The sequence below is a fragment of the Lycorma delicatula genome, chromosome 3 (assembly GCF_047948215.1).
Source record: "Lycorma delicatula isolate Av1 chromosome 3, ASM4794821v1, whole genome shotgun sequence".
Classification (NCBI taxonomy): Eukaryota; Metazoa; Arthropoda; class Insecta; order Hemiptera; family Fulgoridae; genus Lycorma; species Lycorma delicatula.
This window is the reverse complement of record NC_134457.1, coordinates 161,980,137-162,000,746: the sequence shown is the minus strand read 5'-3', so window position 1 is coordinate 162,000,746 and position 20,610 is coordinate 161,980,137. Positions and strand designations below refer to the sequence as shown.

General features: G+C 27.4%; 1 protein-coding gene across 5 annotated transcripts in view; it reads right to left on the bottom strand.

Annotated features, from left to right (window-relative positions):
* Positions 1-20,610, bottom strand: part of LOC142322160 (uncharacterized) — a 528,320-nt gene that overhangs the window by 4,097 nt on the left and 503,613 nt on the right. For all 5 annotated transcript variants that reach the window (XM_075360909.1, XM_075360911.1, XM_075360912.1 and 2 more), the window contains 4 exons: positions 18,886-18,966; positions 16,945-17,029; positions 3,271-3,345; positions 437-754 (listed from right to left, as the gene is read on the bottom strand). In XM_075360909.1, coding sequence (XP_075217024.1) covers positions 437-754; positions 3,271-3,345; positions 16,945-17,029; positions 18,886-18,966 — 559 coding nt within the window. The remainder of the gene's footprint in view (positions 1-436; positions 755-3,270; positions 3,346-16,944; positions 17,030-18,885; positions 18,967-20,610) is intronic.

The window sequence follows — 20,610 nt, the reverse complement described above, 5'->3', positions numbered from 1 at the left end:
TGTTTTTAAACCAGTTATTCTTTTTTTAAATTCGTATTTCAATTATAAGTTCCATTCTAGGGGAGTGGTACTTTTAGACTGCACAGTGTAAAGTTGTGGTATTTTTGTTTTTATATTGGAGTTATTAGTAAAAACATAACTTTTTGCTTATTTTATAAAATTATTTGTTTAAGAAGTGAAAAATATTTTGTATTCTCTTACAATGTCTGTAAATTAATTTATATATTTCTAAATTTGTATTTTTATTATTTTATTTAAATTGAATGATGTTTGTAAAAATTATTTTTTTTGAAAAAACAAAGTAATAATTTTGTATAATTTTCATCATCAATTATTTGGACAAATAAATCATAGAATTGAATGATATTACTCTGCATTAGAAATTAATCACTATATTTAATAATAATAAATATTTTGAAAGCAAATTAAAAGTAACCTGTTCATTATTATCATTTGTTGAAAACTGTTTAGCCAACTGTTTCACAGATGGTAAGGTTATGTAATTTTTTTTATCTTTATCATTTTTATTACTCCATGTTGATACAGTGGTAACTTGATGCTGCTGATTCATTTTATTATCATTATTTTTAGAAGAGGCAGTGGAAGTTATTGTAGTCATATGTTGTTCATCTTTAAAACTTTTTACATGTGTTCTTGTTTCAACACTTGATACTGGACTTGTTTCATTAGAGTTCAATGAACTTGAACTTGAACTTGGCCATCTTCCGACTTCAACCTCTACCCTTACTGATACCTAGTAACAAGAAAATTACAAATATATACCTAATTCATATACAATCTTTTATATAAAATTCTAATATAAAATGTATCCGCCACTGATTTGTTTGTTGATTAAATGATTATCATGGTTTTCACTGGTGCTAATGATGAATGACGTGGAAAGTTTCACTGTAATTTAACTGATCAAGAAGTAGAATATGTATAAGGTATAAAAGAATAAATGCCATTAGAATAGTTATAATATATTTATTTATATAGTGATACTGCAGGAACTAGGTTTAAACCCAGTTTGAATAGCTATTGTGAATTGAATAAAAAAGTTCATAACCTGTAAGGAATTTTTTATAAAGGTGAACTTGACTCAATTTTTACTGTTTTTGTATTGTATTCAGAACATGTTATGTTAATTATATGAGATGTGTGAGAAAAGTAATGAGATTGGTAACACTGCAAGCGATCTGGCAACACTGTGTCTACCAGTCTGTGCTAGACCAGTTTGTTCATCCCTTCCACATGCTCAGTACGAGTTTCAGCTCCGTTCAGCCAACACATTATTTTTGACAGTGCCATCACTGAAGTTGTGTTTTTTGTTGTATGTTACGAAAATGGAGCATCAAAATTTAGAACAACGTTGTCCAATCAAGTTTTGAGTTAAACTTGGGAAATCCGCGAGTGTGACCTTTGAAAAATTGAAACAGGCCGATGGGGAACATTGCTTATCAGGAGCACAAGTTTTCCGCTGGCACAAATCATTTTTGGAAGGCCGAGAACACGTTGAAGATCAACCTCGCTCAGGGAGACCTTCAACTTCAAAATCTGATGAAAACGTTGAGCATGTGAGGGGTTCTTGTGAAATCAGATCGTCGTTTAACAATAAGGATGATGAGTGAACAGTTAAATTTAAACACTTTCACCGTACATCAAATTTTGACAGACGATTTGGACATGCGAAAGGTTTGTTCGAAATTGGTGCCGAAAAACCTCACAACGGAGCAGAAGGACAATCGAAGAAACATGTGCATTGATCTTCTTGAGAAGATTGACAAAGACCAAGGATTCTTCAATCTTGTGATCACAGGTGATGAATTCTGGATATTTGAGTACAATCCTGAAACAAAGCAGCAAAGCGAAGAGTGGCACGCGCACTCATGGTCATCTCCTCGACCTAAAAAATGTCGCAATGAGCAAATCAAAGATAAAACCATGCTGATTTGCTTTTTTGACAGTAGGGGTGTTGTGTATAAAGAATTTGTTCCTCCAGGACAAACTGTCAACCAAGTGTTTTACAAAGATGTCCTTGAAAGGCTCAGGAAAAGAGTGATTCGCATGAGACCAGACATTGCAGACAGGTGGATGCTTCATCATGACAATGCCCTGAGTCAATACGGCCATTTCCATCAGGGAATTTTTGACTTCAAAATGCATTCCTACGGTTCCTCAACCCCTCTATTCACCTGATTTGAGTCCTTGTGACTTTTTCCTTTTCCCGAAATTGAAACATGTCAAAAAAGGACATCATTTTGGAACTCTGGATTACATTCAAAAGACTGTGACCGACCAGTTAAAAGCCCTATCAGTTGAAGCCTTCCAGCGCTGCTACCAGGAGTGGGAATGACTCCGCCGGTGTATAGCTGCCCAAGGGAACTACTTTGAAGGGGATAATATTGTTGTTTGAAAAAAATAAAAACTTTGATAAGTAAAAAGTCAGTCTCATTACTTTTCTCACACACCTCGTATTTTCTATTCATACCAGGTATTATCTGAAAACATATAAATTGTTGACTTATATAACTTTTCATGTTTATTTATAATCATGGTTTATTCATTTTAATTAGCTTCACAAAATGAGATGCTTCTCAATCAAGTTTTTTTTTTCAAATGTGTAATTTTCAAGCCATACTTAGCAGTCAGATATGTCAGTATCTATGGGTATATTTTTATTTTATTAAGAAAGTTCATGTGGTGGTTCTGTAATAAGTTTCTTTCAAATAACATTAATAAAAGATCTCTTTAATAAAAAATTAGGTAGGGAGTAAAAACTACCTGTTCCTAAGGTGAAGTATTTACTCCTAAGTTGTAAAAACCTATTCTATTCTATTCTATTCTATAACCTATTCTATTCCAGAATTAAACAACTATATGAATACATAAGTATAATGATTAAGCAGAATATTATCCTATGAAGACACTAACCTCCCACCTGTTATTAACTCTCATCCTAGTCCCTTTATTTACATATTAGTTTTACTTCAACAAAACAATAATTTTTTATTTATCTTCATATTAAAGAATTATTGGGTTGTCTAATATTCTTCTACTCTAAAGATACCATGAAGTAACTAACAAACAAATTTAATTATAATTATTTTTTTAAGTAATTCACAAATAATTAGTTCTTTCAATAGTAAACAACATACATATTTACAAATGTATCATAAAATGAAAGGTACTAATTAAATTTAAAAAATGATCTCATTAATTCTACAAATAGTTTTTTAAGATTTATTAATAAAAGAGTAGGTTATTCACCTGTGGTTTATCTTCTTCTTTCATTTGTGTATTAGCAACATTTGATTTTTCACTAGAATTCCTTTGCATCTCAGCCTGAAAAAAATTTTCTTAAATTAAAAATAAATTATTATTATTAATATTAGTTAATGCATAAATAATTATTGATAATTAAATAAATAATGACAAAAAAAATATACTGCCTTTTTTATTATTTTTTTTAATTAATTAGTATAATTAATGAAAATTGTTTTAACACTAAATATTATGATTTTTTAATTTAAAAAATAATCAGTCTAGTAGTAGATTAATAGAGTAGAATATTGTGCAAAAAAATTTGCAGAAAATGCAAAAAAATACTGAGCATAGAATGAAAGAACTAACTATTAAGAAGTGCATATACTATTAATTTGTCTTTCTGCACCGCTTGCAAAAAATGATCTCATAGTTCCATCTGATTCTGAAGCCCAGGATAAGGTTATCCTTCTTGGGATATGGTTTGATGAGGTACAGGTTCTACATCCCTCTCAGACTTTCTTGGCTTGATTAAATCGCTAGCAATTTTTTATACATAATCAGGAAAGAAGGGAAATATGTTTGACAATACAGTGTATATATATGCATTTGTTTAATTTTTATTATGTATGTAATATCTGATTCTCCAAGACTTGGCAGCTGATTTCAAAGTTGAGAGAGTTCTAAGGTTCAAATCCTAATAAAGGCAGTTACTTTTATACAAATTTGAATTCTAGATTGTGGATACTGGTGTTCTTTGATGGTTGGGTTTCAATTAACCATGCCTCCCAGGAATGGTTGACCTGAGACAGTACACGACTACTCTTCATTTTCATTCATACATATCATCCTAATTCAACCTCTGAAGTAATACCTTATGGTGGTTCTTGGGATTAAACAGACAAAAAGAAAGAGGTGAGCATCCCTCCTGGGAAAGGGGTTTGGTAGGAGCCAAGTCCCAAGAAACTCCTGATTAAAAAAGAAAAATTTTAATTATTGTAACATTCTCTGTTTCATTCAGCTGCATAAGAAGGATGTGTGTTTGACAGTCTTGTATGTTTATATGTGTGCTAAGTTTAACTGTACACAATAACTCCATAGTAGCAGTATTGATTTTAATAAATAAGGCACCAAATTCTTTGTTTCAATACGATAAGTAAAATTTTTTGTATAATGACCTCAAAAAACTTTAACAATGATCGTATTTATTGATGGATTACATCCAGCACAGATCAAGAAAATCTTACCATAAGAAGATGATGGATGATAAGACTACTTTTTTGAAGTCAGGGAGTGTTGATAACTCAGCTGATTAACATCAGCATTCTAGTGCAGCAGACCTCAACTATTAACCTCCTGATGATATTTGAGGCCTGACTGAACTAGTCATATTTTTTATATTAATGGCTCTGATGGCCATAATTTTTTGCTGGGTTCTGATTACTAAAACATCTTGACCAAGTGATCCATGGGAATATTAAAACTGCAGATATTCATTACATTAACAAGTGATTCTACTACTTCTGTATTTTGAATCAAGGAAGTTGAACTAGATAACTAAAGACTTTAAGAATATCACATGTTTCATTCTGAAGACAGGGTTTTTAAAATAAGATATTACTATCATACTTCTTAAGCATTTACTTCTTTTAGGGGTAAGTAAAACCTCAATAGAGATCCAGAGAAGCTGAGAAATTCCTTTACAGTCTCAGTTTCAATGATTGAGAAATCCTGATATTCACCTCCCTGTGAGAGGGGGGCAACAATGGCTGTTTATAACATGTTATATCCAGGCAGAAAATGAATGAAAGGACTGAGTATCTTCCAGGATAAGAGGACCCACCTCTACCAAGTACTAACAGCCTCTTTCAGGGTGGAAGAGTGGGTAGAGGTTAGAGGACTTCTTTGGAGCATAGAATGGCCCCAAAAAGCGGAAGAACCAAAATTTATCAACAGCATTAGGATGCAGAAGGCAATGGAAAACCACTGCATTACAGATTCTGAAGTCTAGTCCATAGAGTTCACATGGTACGGCTCAGTTCAATGTAAAATTATGTTCAGAGCTGGCTACATGGACCACCAACCTTTGCTAAGGAGAAGGCGCTTAAATGAAAAATAAGAAAACCTCAATGCTATCTGTATTTATATAGGTTTCCATTTGCTTCCTAAATCGCTGTCAGTTAAAAAAAAAGTAACCAAATGTGCTAAAGCATTCTCAATGAAAGAAATGTTCTCAAGAGAACAAATTAGACTAATAATCATTGTTAATGTGTACCTGTTGCGCAAGTAGTAAGTAGGGTCAATTTACATGGCAAGTAGGTGTAAATGTTGCTAAAGGTAACTAGCCAAAAAGCAACTGAACAACTGGCACTAAGGGATTGAGATAGTGAGGAAAAGGGAATTCAAAGAGAAACTAATTCTGAAGAGATGTACTAAGCAGAAGGAGGTAGAGCACACTATTAACTTTGAATCTCAAACAATGTTCATTGGTACAATAAATCATAATCACAAAATACTTCTTTCATTAACAATATTTTACAGTAATATATGATAAAGTAATTGTATAATCTACAAATTTATCTCTATAACTCGCTAAATAAGTATAAATAAGTTAAAAGAGGTGGGGGGTATTTCATGGCAGAGTCTATTAATATAAATCAACTGAATTTTTTTCAACACATTACAATTTTAAACATAATTAGAAGATAATTCAATGAATCTCTTTATGGATGTTAACAGAAAAAAATTTCAAACACATTTTACATGACAATACAACATTTATAATTCAACAATTAACACATACTTGTGACAATAAACTTTCTTCAGATCTTATAGTGATTATTATTAATCAGTTACATTTTATATACATATTTTTATATGTAAGTACATTCAATACTAATGTGAACTCCAAATGTGAAGTTTCAGGTAATATTGTATTTTTAAGAACTTTCAACTCGAAGATTTTTAAGAGGCATCAGCTATATAAAATTGATCCGCCAACACTAATCTCGGTTAAATACTCTATTTTAAATTGTTTTACATTTTAATGAACTGGTATTAATTTCAAAATGTAATATTTGTTTACAAAACATTTTAATTTCATTTATCAATACTTTTATCTTAGTATGTTGTTTTAGAACTAAAAGAAAACACAAATTTATAGTACCAATGCAATTAAAAGAACATTTTCTAAACATAATTATTATTATTCAAAATTAGTAAGTAATTTTTCACACAAATTATGTAAAAAAAAATTGTCACCAATACAAAATTACATTTTCTTTCTTATTATAATGAAATATAATAGACTAATCTAACTATCAATACTGGAATGACATTTTACTTTTTAACATTTTGTTTGAAGTTTTTTGACAGGAAAGAAGTTTTTTTTAATATTCTAAACAAAAGTTAATAGATCAAGTGGAGAAAATAAAGAGTTATTTTTCCTTTTTTAAATATCTTAGTTCCTCTTCTTATTACCATATTTTTAAAAATAAATATTCAATAATTAATTATTAAAATACAACAATAAATAAACTAGCTATACTTCATAAAATTTAATGTTCTGTAAATAAAATAAATTTTACTTTTTTATTATCCAATTGTGACTACCAAGGTTATAAAACAAACGTTTCATCATAAAGTTAAGCAATAAAATAAACAACTGAAAACCTGAAAAACGTAACTGATTATTAATTGCATAACTAGAAAAGCTGGTTCAAGAATTTTGTACAGTATTTTACTTTTAAAAAGATTCAACTTTACTCTTTTCCTGTTATTATTATTCATTACAGAGATACTTACATCAAATAAATGTGTAAGCTTGCGTGCATACATGTTTATTTGTGAGTGACACACATTACCTTCCTTCATGAAAATTTTTACATCATTTGTATTTTGTATTTAAAAAGCATTTTTTGACATGGTACATGCTAATCTAAGGATAATATATACCAAAAATCTTAGAACTATTCTTTGTTAACCAATAAATTTAAAAATTTAAACAATTTATAAAAACACATATATTATTAATAAATTTGTGTAATGTTTGGTTCATTTTCAAGTTTGTTACAAAGGATAGTTATTTTATTCTGTCTACTTTAAAAACTCTCAGGTTAAATTTTCGTACCTTTTCCTACCTCAATAATGTCTCAAGAAATTTTACATACCATCAAAACATTTCAATGTGAATGTAATTTTTCTTAATTACTAATACATTTTGATTTTTGGGTATAAAATAATTGCCTATATTTATTTCAGTCTGCAAAAGAAAATAATAACAGCATCCACTGAGATTATTATGTTTCATGAGTAACTTGCTAAGATCATTCAGTAAGTCATTCTTTTATAATTAATGCATTTTTTAAATGTATTAATCTTTATTTTTTAAATAAAAATTAAACATGAATTAATTAACAATCTGTTTCATTATATGTGGGAAAAAGTTTATGTGAACAATGTAAAACAACATTTTTGATGGACAGGTAAAATTAATGAATTTTTTGTGTGTAAATATATTTTTTAAGTTTATAAAATGATTTTTTATAAGCCAGACAAAGAGGATATGAAAGTTCAAGTTTACCATATCATCAGTTTCCCAAGGCAAGTATAATAAATATTATTTTTTTAAAATAAAACTATTCAATTATTATTTATTATTTATACACATTAATCAGATTAATTATTTTATAAAACCATTTCATTACACACTGCCAGTTCTAGCAAGTGGTGAGAATTAAGAGATATATGATATTTTCATGTTTCCAGTCAGTGATTTTTTTATTATTTGACAGGTTTTATTTTGCATATGAATTTATTTTTGGTTACTAAATTTACCAAGATTTTATTTCTATTGTAATCATTAAAAAAAAAAGAAAAAATAATTTAAATAAATTAAGTTTACAAATATTTCGAACTTATAAATGCATAGAAAGAGATTTCTTAAATAATATATGTATAAACTATTTACAGATTTAAACTCATATAGAATGCTAGAGATATCATTACATAAAACCTTTTATAAGCTGAATTTTTCAGTTAAATTTTATATATATGAAAATTACAAAGCCTAAAAGGATTCAAATTCAGACAGAACCTTTGTTTTAATTTTTCTGTTTAGCTTCTGAAACCATCGTAAGGTATTACATCAGAGAATGAATGAGGATGATATGTATGAATGTAATTGAAGTGTAGTGTTGAACAGTCTCAGGTTGACTATTCCTGAGGTGTGTGGAAATTCAGAACCTGCTGGATGAAAAACATACTACCACTATTCTGTTAGAGGCCATGATTATTGTCAGTTTAAAGAATACATATATAATTTATTAGAAATAAACATCAATCATTTAATAAGAATAATTAAAATAAATTTGACATTTAACATTTTAATAAAAAATCATCCTGGAAATTCAAGGATTATATGCCAGTGAAGTAAAATATGCCCTTGGCCCATGGCAATGTTCCATGAATCAGTTCTCACAGATCACCAAAGTTAAGAATGCTGGTTTCAGTTCATTATACATTGTTGAGAATATTTTTTGGTTGCTAATGACCACAGCAGTTGAGGCCATGAAAAAAATAAAAATTTGAATGCTTGCTTTAAAAAATAAATAAATAATTAAAATTTTCAAGAATAAGGCATCAAATTCTTTTTCTGGATCCTACAAGTATAGTACCCCACAAGTATTACTGGATCAATGCTTGTTTGAATAAAGTAAAATTATTAAAGTCTCAAAGGTTCTTTTCGTCTGGGAGAATCATTTTAGAAAGTGCATGATTTTTTTATTCTTATTTCATAGAAAAAGTAATTGATTTTCTCTTTCAATAAATATTGAAATTGTTTGGTAAACATACATAAGAATGTTTTCAGATTTTTTAAATTGTCATTGTTGTGTAATGTCCAATGTTGTGTAATTAATCCATAAATTTTTAAGTATTTGTTTAATTTCATTTACAAATTCATTAATTTCTCTCTTTTATTTAAAAATATACAACGCTACTCTTAAAATGGAACAAATCTTTATAGTCACATAATAAATAGTCATAGTTGAAAGAAAGTTCGTAATATTCCATTCACTTTTCATTTATCCTAAAACATGTTTATAGTGAGATTTATACACTGAAGAACTTTACAAAAACTGATAGATTTTACCACAGGATGAAGAATATTATACTATGCTAGATTAACTTCCTACGTTAAATATCACTAAACATCTTGATAAACTCGTGTCAAATTTTCCTTTCCAACCATGCTGTACCATGATTGGTTGGATTGATTCAACTAGTAGAGTGATTGTTTAAAATGATAAAATTTAAATGAATTGAAAAATCATTAGTAATAAGTAAATAAACAAACTAAATCTCATAAATCAACAAGAAAGACTATTCTAAAATGTTATATGTTAAAATCTTATATAATACTTTTTGTAGAACAATAAAAAATAGTTAAGAAATATAATCATGAAAGCAGAGGGTAATTATAATCCTTTAAAAAATATTTTAGAATGCTTAATTAAAAATAATTATAACACTAAAAATCTGAATTAGCCTATTTAAGATGACACCTTCCATAGCTTTTACAAAATTTCAAAATAATGAAATAAGTATATTGATTCTAATTTATGATCATATTCAATGAAAATAATAATAAAATAATTAATCATGAAACTACATACTTCACTACTTAATTGTTACCTGTTTAATTGTTGTATGCACTTTCATTTACGTTACATAATCAAATTGTGGCAAAATTAGCACTGAGCTAATAGTTTAGTTTTATTTGGGTGGAGACAGGGAAGTATAAATGGGTTCATGATAAAGGAAAATAAATGATCTGCCAACAGGTGGGCGGGTTGGATTGGGTTGAGTTTGTTGAATGAATGGTGTGTGTGGGTACGCATGTGCGCAGGCGGGTGTGTGCATGTGCATATGCATAAGCATAAATTTGGATATTCAATGGTTCTCAAAGCAGATTGTATGAAGTTTTTGTATTCTTTGTTAGTAATTTTCAATGAGTGTTTACTGTCCAGTGCAAAAATTGTTACTATCTGTCCATGTGGTTATGTTAATGTGTACTGTTATGAATATGGTTAGAAAATAAAATCATTGATTAAATAATTAATAATTACATGGAGTGATATATTTTTATAGCAATTAATTAATTTTTGTTGTTAAAATGAAACTATTTACTAATAATTAAATAAAATAAATAAACCTAGAGATTCAATACAAAATTACAGATAGAATAAAACTAATCTAATGATATTGTGATTTATGATTAATCACAAAAAACTAAAGAAGGAAAACAGGAAATCTAAAAAAATACTATGTTTTAAATTCTAACAAAATTTTTATTTATTTATTTTCTTAAAAATCCACAATTAAAAATTCAGATATCTAAAATAATAATTATAAAGAAATATAGTGTACACTTTTCAATGATTATGTTAGATCTTAAAAATAACTGGTAAAGTTTACATGCTTTAATAAAAAAAACTGCTTTACAGCCTCTAAGTTTTTAATTTATAAACATTAGTATTGTATAACAAATTGAAATGTTAATTTTAATATAAAGAAATTAACCAAAAAAAGTCACTGGTAAAATAATTACAATAAAAACCTTTACAGATTGCAAAACAATTCTAATAAAAATTTTCAGAAATAAGTGTGTGGCTAACCATTTTTAAAAAGAAGTCTAAAGTGAATAGTGTAAGAGAGATTCTTAAAAAAATCAGAAGAATGAGTACATCATTACAATTATGGAAAATAAATTTAAAAAAATACAAAATACCCATAAGAACAGCAATTTTTAAAACAGAAACTTTCACTCGACTATTTATAATATTAATATAAATACATAATCAAAAAAAAATCAAAATTTAATTTACTGTATTTGTTACATGCCACAACTACGCAAATATAGGATACTTGACACGAGTCATTATGAATTGCCATTTTTAAGAATAACAAGGATCTTAAGCCTCTCATGATAAGGAAAATAAATGGTTTTCTGTTCCCTTCTTCACAAAGCCATGTAATGCAGTGCATCAACAAACCAAGCCTACCAAAATAAATATGATATTCAGACCGAAAAGTGACAACTTTTTGTACACTACAGAGATTAGTTGAATAGTGAACATCAATAATCTCATAGAAAGCAAATCTTGACTGGTACCGCTTGCACTTTACTTATCCATAAGCAAAAAGAAAACTAGGATGAATAGTTTAAAACAAAAAGGAAAAACCATTGTTAATGTACAATAAACTAAGTATTACTGGTACATATATAAATCCATCTAAAAGTAGATCTCAACTTCTCTAATGTTAACATTTCTACATTACTAACCTCCTTGATAATGTCTCTCAATAACTGATTTGGTGAAATGAAATATTTAAAATTAATATTTATCCAATTCTTGAGTATAGAACTGATACAATAATTGATAAAATAATAAGTTATACTGTGTATAATACTTTCTGGTAATGCACCATTCCATTTTTCCGAATCACAATTTTGAGGAGGTACCACTCTAGTGCTATTTTGGTTTAGTAAGATCTAACATCTGATGGTGCCCAACAAAAATTGACATACATCATATTAAAAAGCATGAAGAAATGTATGGGGCTGAATCTTGTTAAAGAAAATCACTTTGACTATTTAACAAAAATATTTTTTTTTTAATTGCTATTAAAACTAAACTAATAAGTATTTGATATTTCAGATTATTTCATAAGATTTAATCTCAATGAAATGAAAAAAGTTCTGAATTTCACCTGAACTGTCAAAATTTATTATTTTTGTAAATTTAAACAGTATAATGAAGTAAGAAGAATAAATTTTCATAAAATAAACATTTTTAAATAAAAAGAGAAGGTAAGCAAAACACTAATTATAACAAAATAAAAAACAAAGAAGCTGTTTACAAAAAAAAAAGAATAAAAAATCTACAAATTAAATTGCAAATAATACAGTAAATAAATTAAAAACAGTATATAGAGAAGAATTTTAGTAACATGTGTATAAAGTATGTATGTGCATGAAATGTAATATAATTCACTAATATACAAAAATTTGTAGCCAATGTGGTTTTTTCTAAGTGGGTTTCAGTTCTGCTTTTAACTATGAAACAAACTGTTAATAGGTTTTTTATATTACAGTATATATTATATGCATTCTATAAACTGCATAAAATTCAGTAAAATACTGTTCATTAAAGTTAAAAATGCAGCTGTTACATGCAAAAATATGAAGTAATTTATCAATATGATATTAATACAATAATCTACCAATTGTAATCAAATAATATAACTATAAAAATAATTCAAAAAAGAGAACAAATAGAACATTAAAATAGATCTTTAACATGAATCATCAATGAGACTACTTTATAGTTATCACTCTAACAACATAATCAGTAATGAGTAACTTTTAATTAATTAAGATTAAAAAATTTAAAAATAAGAGACTATTTGCCAAAATTAATATCATTTGAACTATATTTCTATTTTTATGAAGAAAAAGAATGCAAAAAGATTTTATAAATTATAAAAGTAATAAAAGGTAAAAAAATTAGGCAAATTGAAAGTAAATTATATACATTCATGCACAAAGTAAAAAAAATACAGTATCTTTGCTCTGAATTATTTCTCACAACAATGTATTGTAATATACATGCTACATGCCAGTTAAAAATTATGCACACTGAAAAACTAAATACAAAAAAATCCCAATACTTTATGTTAAAATACACTACAATCAACCTATCAAATCCCCTTTAATAATATATATATATATATATATTAAATACAATATAAAATCTATTTTAAATAAACAAAATCTAAATAAATAAAATGGCACTAACATTGATAGAGATTATAAAAAGACAAGTTACAAGATTTAATCTGCAAATGTGTTACTACGTGTACCTTGGTCATTTTTAATACAAATAAATATATTTGTATATATATTCACAACATTTAATACTTTTTAAAACTAGTAAATTTTTCATTATTATTTTCTTTCTTGCACTTAGTGATATACAACTTCAAACTAAATGTGATCATGTTCAATTAAGTTTTAAGTTGTTTGAGTTTTCCCTTTCTTGAACCGATATTAAACAATTAAGTTTTGGTAATTTAGATTTGATCAGCCAGTAATAAACTCTGATTAATGTATTTTGATGCTATTTAATACCATTGCATGTTTAAATCTGTAGTATAAAAGTGTAGCTTCTTCTATCATTAAAACAGCAAGAAACTTCCCAAATATATTCACAGCCAATATTTCTTTCTGTTCTGTGATAATTTTTTTACTGTAAAATTAACTATTTCCTATACCACTGGGCTATGTATATTTTTATATGGTCTAATGTATACTACTGTGTATTTTTCATATTCTTGAGTTTTTTATAAGTAAAATGTACAATAATTTTTATATTTTAATATCAACTAACCATACATTGGCTTAAAATGACAATCAGTTGGAGTTATAACATCAAGATTTATTTTAGATTATCCTTTGATATACTTTAAAATTGAATTAAATAATTTTTTTATTACTAACAAATGACTACGTTTCTCGTTGAATAGACCAGAAATAAAATAAATTAATCTACTATTTATAATTTATTCAAAATAACAATTGAAACAGAACTCAGGAGTTCTGAAATTAAAATTAATGTACAATGACATTTGAGCAAATTATATTTATAAACATAAGTATGGCAATGAAAGATTATAAACAATACTATGCTTCTTACCAATTGTTATTTTGAATATATGTTAAAATTATAATTAAAAAATTAATATTTTTATTTAATTCTATGTGTTAATTATTATTATGCTGTTTCAGTTAATAGACCAGTAAGAAAGATGGAAGAAAAATCTTGGATAGCTTTGAATGTGGTTTTAAGAAGAGTGAAGAAAATGAAATTACACAAAACAAAAAGTAAAGAAGTGTTGAGATTAGAAATGAAGCAGAATTTGGCGAATATTATAAAGCTGCCTGGAGCATATCATATATATAAATTAATTTTAGTGAAGGATTAAGGAGGGAGAGGTAGAATGAAGAAAAGGAAGAATAGATAAAGAATTGGGATATTTATAAATATTAGAAGGGAAGATACTATAAGATTGAAAATGAAAAAAGGTGAATTATGAAGAGATATTTGTCAATAATAATCTGCTGTTTGGAAAATAATGTTTTAAAGTATAAAACAAACAAACTGTATTCATGATTCAATATTAAAACAGTTATTTTTAATGGAAGTAAAATTAAAAACTTACAATTGATAATTAACTAAAACTACTCCCAACTAATAATAAATTATTATTTCTAACTGCAATATGGCTAATATTCAAATACCTTAACTATTTGACATACTTAATTATTTCTGTATTTGGTTATATTTGCTAAGTTTTTTTAAAGAAAATTGTAATAAATTATTTTAATTATGCTATCCTGTAATTATAATGATGATAATTAAAATAAATAATACCAATAAATGGTGTATTAAAATTAATTAAGTGAAAAAATTCTTATTATTGAGCAATTTTATTAGAAAGACTAGTTTGATGACACTAGTGATATAAGTGATTATACTTTAAATTATTCACTTGAAATGCTAATATAAACTACCCACAACAGCATTGAAAGAATATTGGAAGTAACTAATATAAACAAATAATTACATAATGTAAAAATCCATTTTACATACTTATCACTGCTTTTTTACCAATTATTACTAATTAATTAGAGTACTATCCATAAAGAATAACTTGGTTTCTGCATACCTGTTTTCACCACAAGAAGCACTTTTATTTGTGATATGAAAGTATTTATAACATTTACAATCTATATAAATATTAAGAATTTTGTCTATTTAAAGATCTGCAAGTGAAGTGCTACAATCTCACTTGAATTTCATCCAAAGAATGATTTTACTTAATTTTTATTTGAAAAAATTATAATAATTACAGATTCCTTACGATTAAAAGATTACACAATAAAAGTTGAAGTCCTTACCCTTTTATTATTTTCCTTAAAGGATATTTTTAACAGGTTGCTAAAATATGTTTTTTAGATTTGTATTAGAGTGTACACCACTGGTGTAGCAATCTTTTTCGATGTGTGTGAACTATTTACAAGTAACTTCTCAGTGTGATTATGGATTTAAATCAAGTCAACAATACAACATTCATTTGTTAAAATTATACTTTTGAATGACATTATAATATTATTTAACTTAATTATTTTTAATGTGAATTAAGTTTAAAAATTTTAATTTTCTGCAATTTAAAAAATGGATTAATCTAGATATCCAAGGACTAGAACTGTTATTTAAACTTTATAGTGAAAATTAAGTTTCCATAAAATTGAATTTATTATTTTAATAATAAAATGCATTTCATTATTTATTTGTAGTATAAGAAAAACTGTTTATTATTATTTTTAACAAAAAAACCCATCTAAAAACAATGAAAGGACACTGTACAATTTGAACTGGTAATGTAAATTTTACATAGACGGTAGTGTATTGAATTGTTGCAATTTTTTATGAACCTACCATTATGAGAATAGTTAAATAATCAAAATCATTTAAAAATAATGAAAAACTCAACCTGTAATGTGTAGAACAGGGATGCACAAAATATTTTAAGCATATTTAAATAAATAGATGGTTTTAAAAAATGATTAGGGAATCTTACTAATTTAGTTTAATAGTTTTAAATATTACAATTCAAATAAGATCTATGCCTTCTAAATTAGATAGCTTGTGATTTAATAAAATTATAATATTTTATTTCATGAATATTTTAAAAATGAAAGAACATTAGTCACCAAAAAGCTTATAAAGAAAATAACTGAAGACAAAAAGTAACTTGTAATCAATAATTACATTTGCATAAATCACTTTACTCTTATCAATTAATTCTCTAAGGTTGTAAGTAAAACATAAATTTCAATATTTCCACAAATACAAGTTATGGAAAATTTTATTCAAAAATTTATTATTTTATGATATTATTTATTGTTTTAGCAAATTATGAAAAATGTGTAAATTAATAAAAAAAAAAAAAAAAAATTGTAAACAAAAAAACATTTACCAAGTAATGCAAAATTAAAAGTGAGACAGATCTTTGAAAACAGATCATTAGGGAAACCTAGTTATTATGTATTGATTGGTAATTAATTCTACTTTAATACTATTTTTAAAACTGTACAAAAGTTTTAATCAAGGAGGATTACTTTCAATACATGAAAATAAGAGAGGCATTCTTTTGCAGATCGAGGAGTTACCACCAAATTGTACAGGGTCGTTGAGGTCTAGCTAATCTTAAACTTCCCCCAAAATTATTAGTTCTTTTCTTTGCTGATCTCAATTTAAGCGTATTAGATTTACGTAAAGTTTTAAGATTTTCAAATGTGGTTTCAATAACTTGTGGTTCATGTGGTAAAGAAAGCCTCTCACCAAGATATGAAGAGTTGCCAGAATCTACTGAACTAGCATAACCTGATTCAGTTTTTAATTTAGGTACTAGTAATAAGTTATCATCATTTGGTGGATCATTATCTTCAAACAGTGGATTGAGTGTAAATTGAGGGGTTGTGCCACGAGCCCTTGATGCAACATGCATCACAGCTCCTCTCAATAGTGCTGCTTCCAAACCGTCATAACTCACCTCTAATACCTTTTCTCTTCCGACTTCCTTTCTTTCGTTTTCCTTCTTCTGGCCTCCATTGTTAATGTAGTAGTCCCTTCCGTACCTCAACATAAAATAATATAATTATTATTAAGTATGATAATAATATTTTAGTACTATTTTTATTCTGTAATTAATAATTTCTCTATATTACTGTCAGAGAGATTATCATTATAACAACTGTCTGTTACGTTAAAAAGCAATAAACATTCACAGAAAATGTTTGCACAAAATTGGTGTGTACAACGTTAAAAAACCAAAATTAAAAAATAAAAACATTTTAATGCTTATTTCTAATAAACTATTTGCAGTATACAACATTCAGTGAAATATTAATGTGTGAATTAAGTTACACAGCAAATAGTCTAACTTAAACACAGTGTCCTTATAATGAAAATTTTTTCTGCTATTCCATAAACATAATAATACTTTTTTTTATAAAAGGACTACTTTTTATAGGGATATAGCAATTAATTGACTATTACAAATTTGAATTTACGCAAAAAAATGAACTAATTTAGTTTCAAAGCAAAATGTATTAATACCAGTCGGCTTTTTTATTTTATTTAAAAATCATCTCTATTTTAATTAAGTGATTACCATTCAAAATTAATGGGATGCAAGTCATAAAAATTCAATCAACTTTCTTTATTCTAAATTATGTATAATCTATCAAAGTTGATTTAAGTAAAAAGTAACATGATCATATTGTTTCGTTTTGTTCATTCTAAATTATATGTAATCTATCCAAGCTGACTAACCAAGTAAAAAGTAACACATTGTTTCATTACTTTGTTACACCAAACATTCAAGGTATATTTGAAAAAAAAAAACAAAGAAAATATTTTTAAAGTATTTTATTTTGAATCTTAGTTATTTATTATATATGCATTTCTGGCATCTTGTCAAGACAGACAGGTATGGAAAATAGCCCTTTCCTGTCCTACAAGATGAATACTATGATTCTGAGTTGAGGTTGGCTTTCCCTCTTTGTTCATTATGAACATTAAATTTTTCTACTTAAAACTTATAACCATTTAAAATTTTACAAACAGAGATAAATAGGCAATGAATTTAAGTAGTAGTTGACCTTTATATAAAAGGTGAACATACATACATACATACATACATAATGTATGTATATATATATATATATATATATAAAATTGAATTGTTAAAAACTCAAACTGTTATTGTTATTGCACTTTGATTCCAGAAGAGGTTATTGCTGGTGGATTTCTAGAGTTGGGTTGCATGTCTTAGGGATTTGATTAAAACCAGTGGGATTTACCAGTGTGGACTGTTACTGTCAATTTAATGTATAAAGTTATGCATTTTTGTGTATTTACTATTCTTTGAGCATGTTTTGATGTAATCCTTTCTCTTTCTGTACATGTCAAATAGTAGTATTTGTGAATTCTTTTCAAGATGCTGTTGACAAATATTAAACCTATGTTGGAGGTCAAGTGTTTTAATGAATATTATGTATGTTATCTTGATAAAAATTCATCACTGAATTTTTGTAATTTACTGAACTGTTATCACTGCATGTGTTGATATAAAAAAAGTAATCTATGGCAACTTATTCTTGGCATTTCAACAATAAGTTACAAACAAACTTGCTAAATCAAAACGGTTTTTTTTTAATGAATAACATTTTCCAAAGTTTTTATGAGTTAAACGGATTTTTTGGAATTTTGCATCTAGATATCCTTTCTGAATGCCGGGTAATTACAGGATGCTAGCAGCATGTAATGCAAATAAACTGTTCCTAATCCACCAACTAATCATGCCTCATTTTACTTAAGTTTATTATTCACTTAGATACTGATGTATTAACAAGATTAAAAAACCTGAAAAAATTTTTTTAAAAGCAATAATTCCAACATAATAACAAATAAAATATTTTATGGTACATACTGTTTGTAATCAGGTTTCCTTCCACTGCAATCTAAATGTACTACAGATGATTCATTTGCACCAGTAAGTTCAGGAAATTCTCTGGAAAAATAAAAGTCATTAAAATTTTTTTGGATGATATAGTGCTTCTATAATTAATTAATAATTCACTTTTATTTACCTGTAAAAAAAAATCTATGGTGACTAGGTCTCTGGTGATATAAGCACACTGGAATCTTAATAACTGAAGGGTAAGCCTCAGAATGGATTGCAACTGATGGATAGTAGATGACCTAAGATATTGAGTTATCATAAAAAATAAGGAGAAATCCAAATATTTAGTCTCAACTGAAGTGAATGTACCATCAAAGTGCATGGGTAATTCTAACATAATTACATACATAAATACCTATTGCTGGTGGTATGCTACACATGAAGAAGTTGCTGTTAAAAAGGTATTGTCTCTTACCTTGGGTATTAGGTGAAATTATAGGATTCAGATAAATGTCATACCCTATATCTTTAATTCAACTTTCACACATGATTATGATGGTGAACAAGTCATATTAGATTGGCAGATTAGAAGAATAAGATGTGTTAATAAGTGATACGAGGGTAAGTCAATTATCCGCAATTTAGTTATATTTCTGTTTATGTTGGTAGTAATGCTGTGTTGCGCAGATGACGCATGCATGGTTTAATTGTTGTTATGTCTAAGCAGGTTTGATGCTGCTAGGTTAGTTCCATTATCGCTGCCCAGTCGTTAACCATGCTTGCTCCGGTTTCTGTTTGCACCAAAGAAGAGCAACGTTCAGTGATCCGTTTTTTGTGGTCAGAAGGTATATCAGGCAAGGTATATCAAAGAGGCATTAAGGGGCCGTCAATTTACCTCAGACGAAACAGTAAAAGAAGCGGTGCATTCCTGACTCAACCGAAAACCTTCTTTTATGAGGGCATCTGGAAGCTTGCGCAATGATGGACCAAGTGCGTTGAAATGCAAGGGGACTATGTTGAAAAATGATGTACATGTAATTTTCTATTTGTATTGCAATAAAATTTATAACTACATTGCAGATAATAATTGACTTACCCTCATATATAAAAGAAAAGAGATTAAGAGGAAGAAATAAACATGAAAGACTAAAAAGGAGAAAGATGGAAGCAGAACACATTTGAATTCATAAGTGTGATAATAATGAAGTTGATAGCGGATAGAAAAAATCAATGGCTTAAAAAAGGCCAACCAAATGTACAAAAAAAAATATAAACTTATGATCAAAAAGATAACAAGAAAGGAGGCTAAATTACAATAGTAGACTTCATCTTAAAAGCTTATTTCCCTTTATGGATCTCAAATGTATACTTTAATGAATACAGAGAGCTGTGAACTGCCTGTGAAACAAACTAACTGAGAATAATTCAGAGGAAAAAAAAGTTGAATAGGATCTAAAATGGCAACCTGAAAGAATTGGATTAGGTAGCACTAGTGCACTTACTGGGATGAGAGACCTTAATTGTTTGGTCATTTGATCAGGATGGATAAATCTAGGAACCATGTTGTGAAGAGATAGACTAAAAAAGAAACAGGAAGAAGATGGGAAATGTCTAATGAGTGTGACTAGACCATCGGAAAAAGTTGTTTGGGAAAAAGGAAAAGGAAGATAGGAAGATAAGAAGTTAAAAAGAACAAAGAATAACAGAATGATCTGACGCTCTTTTAGATGGAAGGGAATGATATAGAAGAAA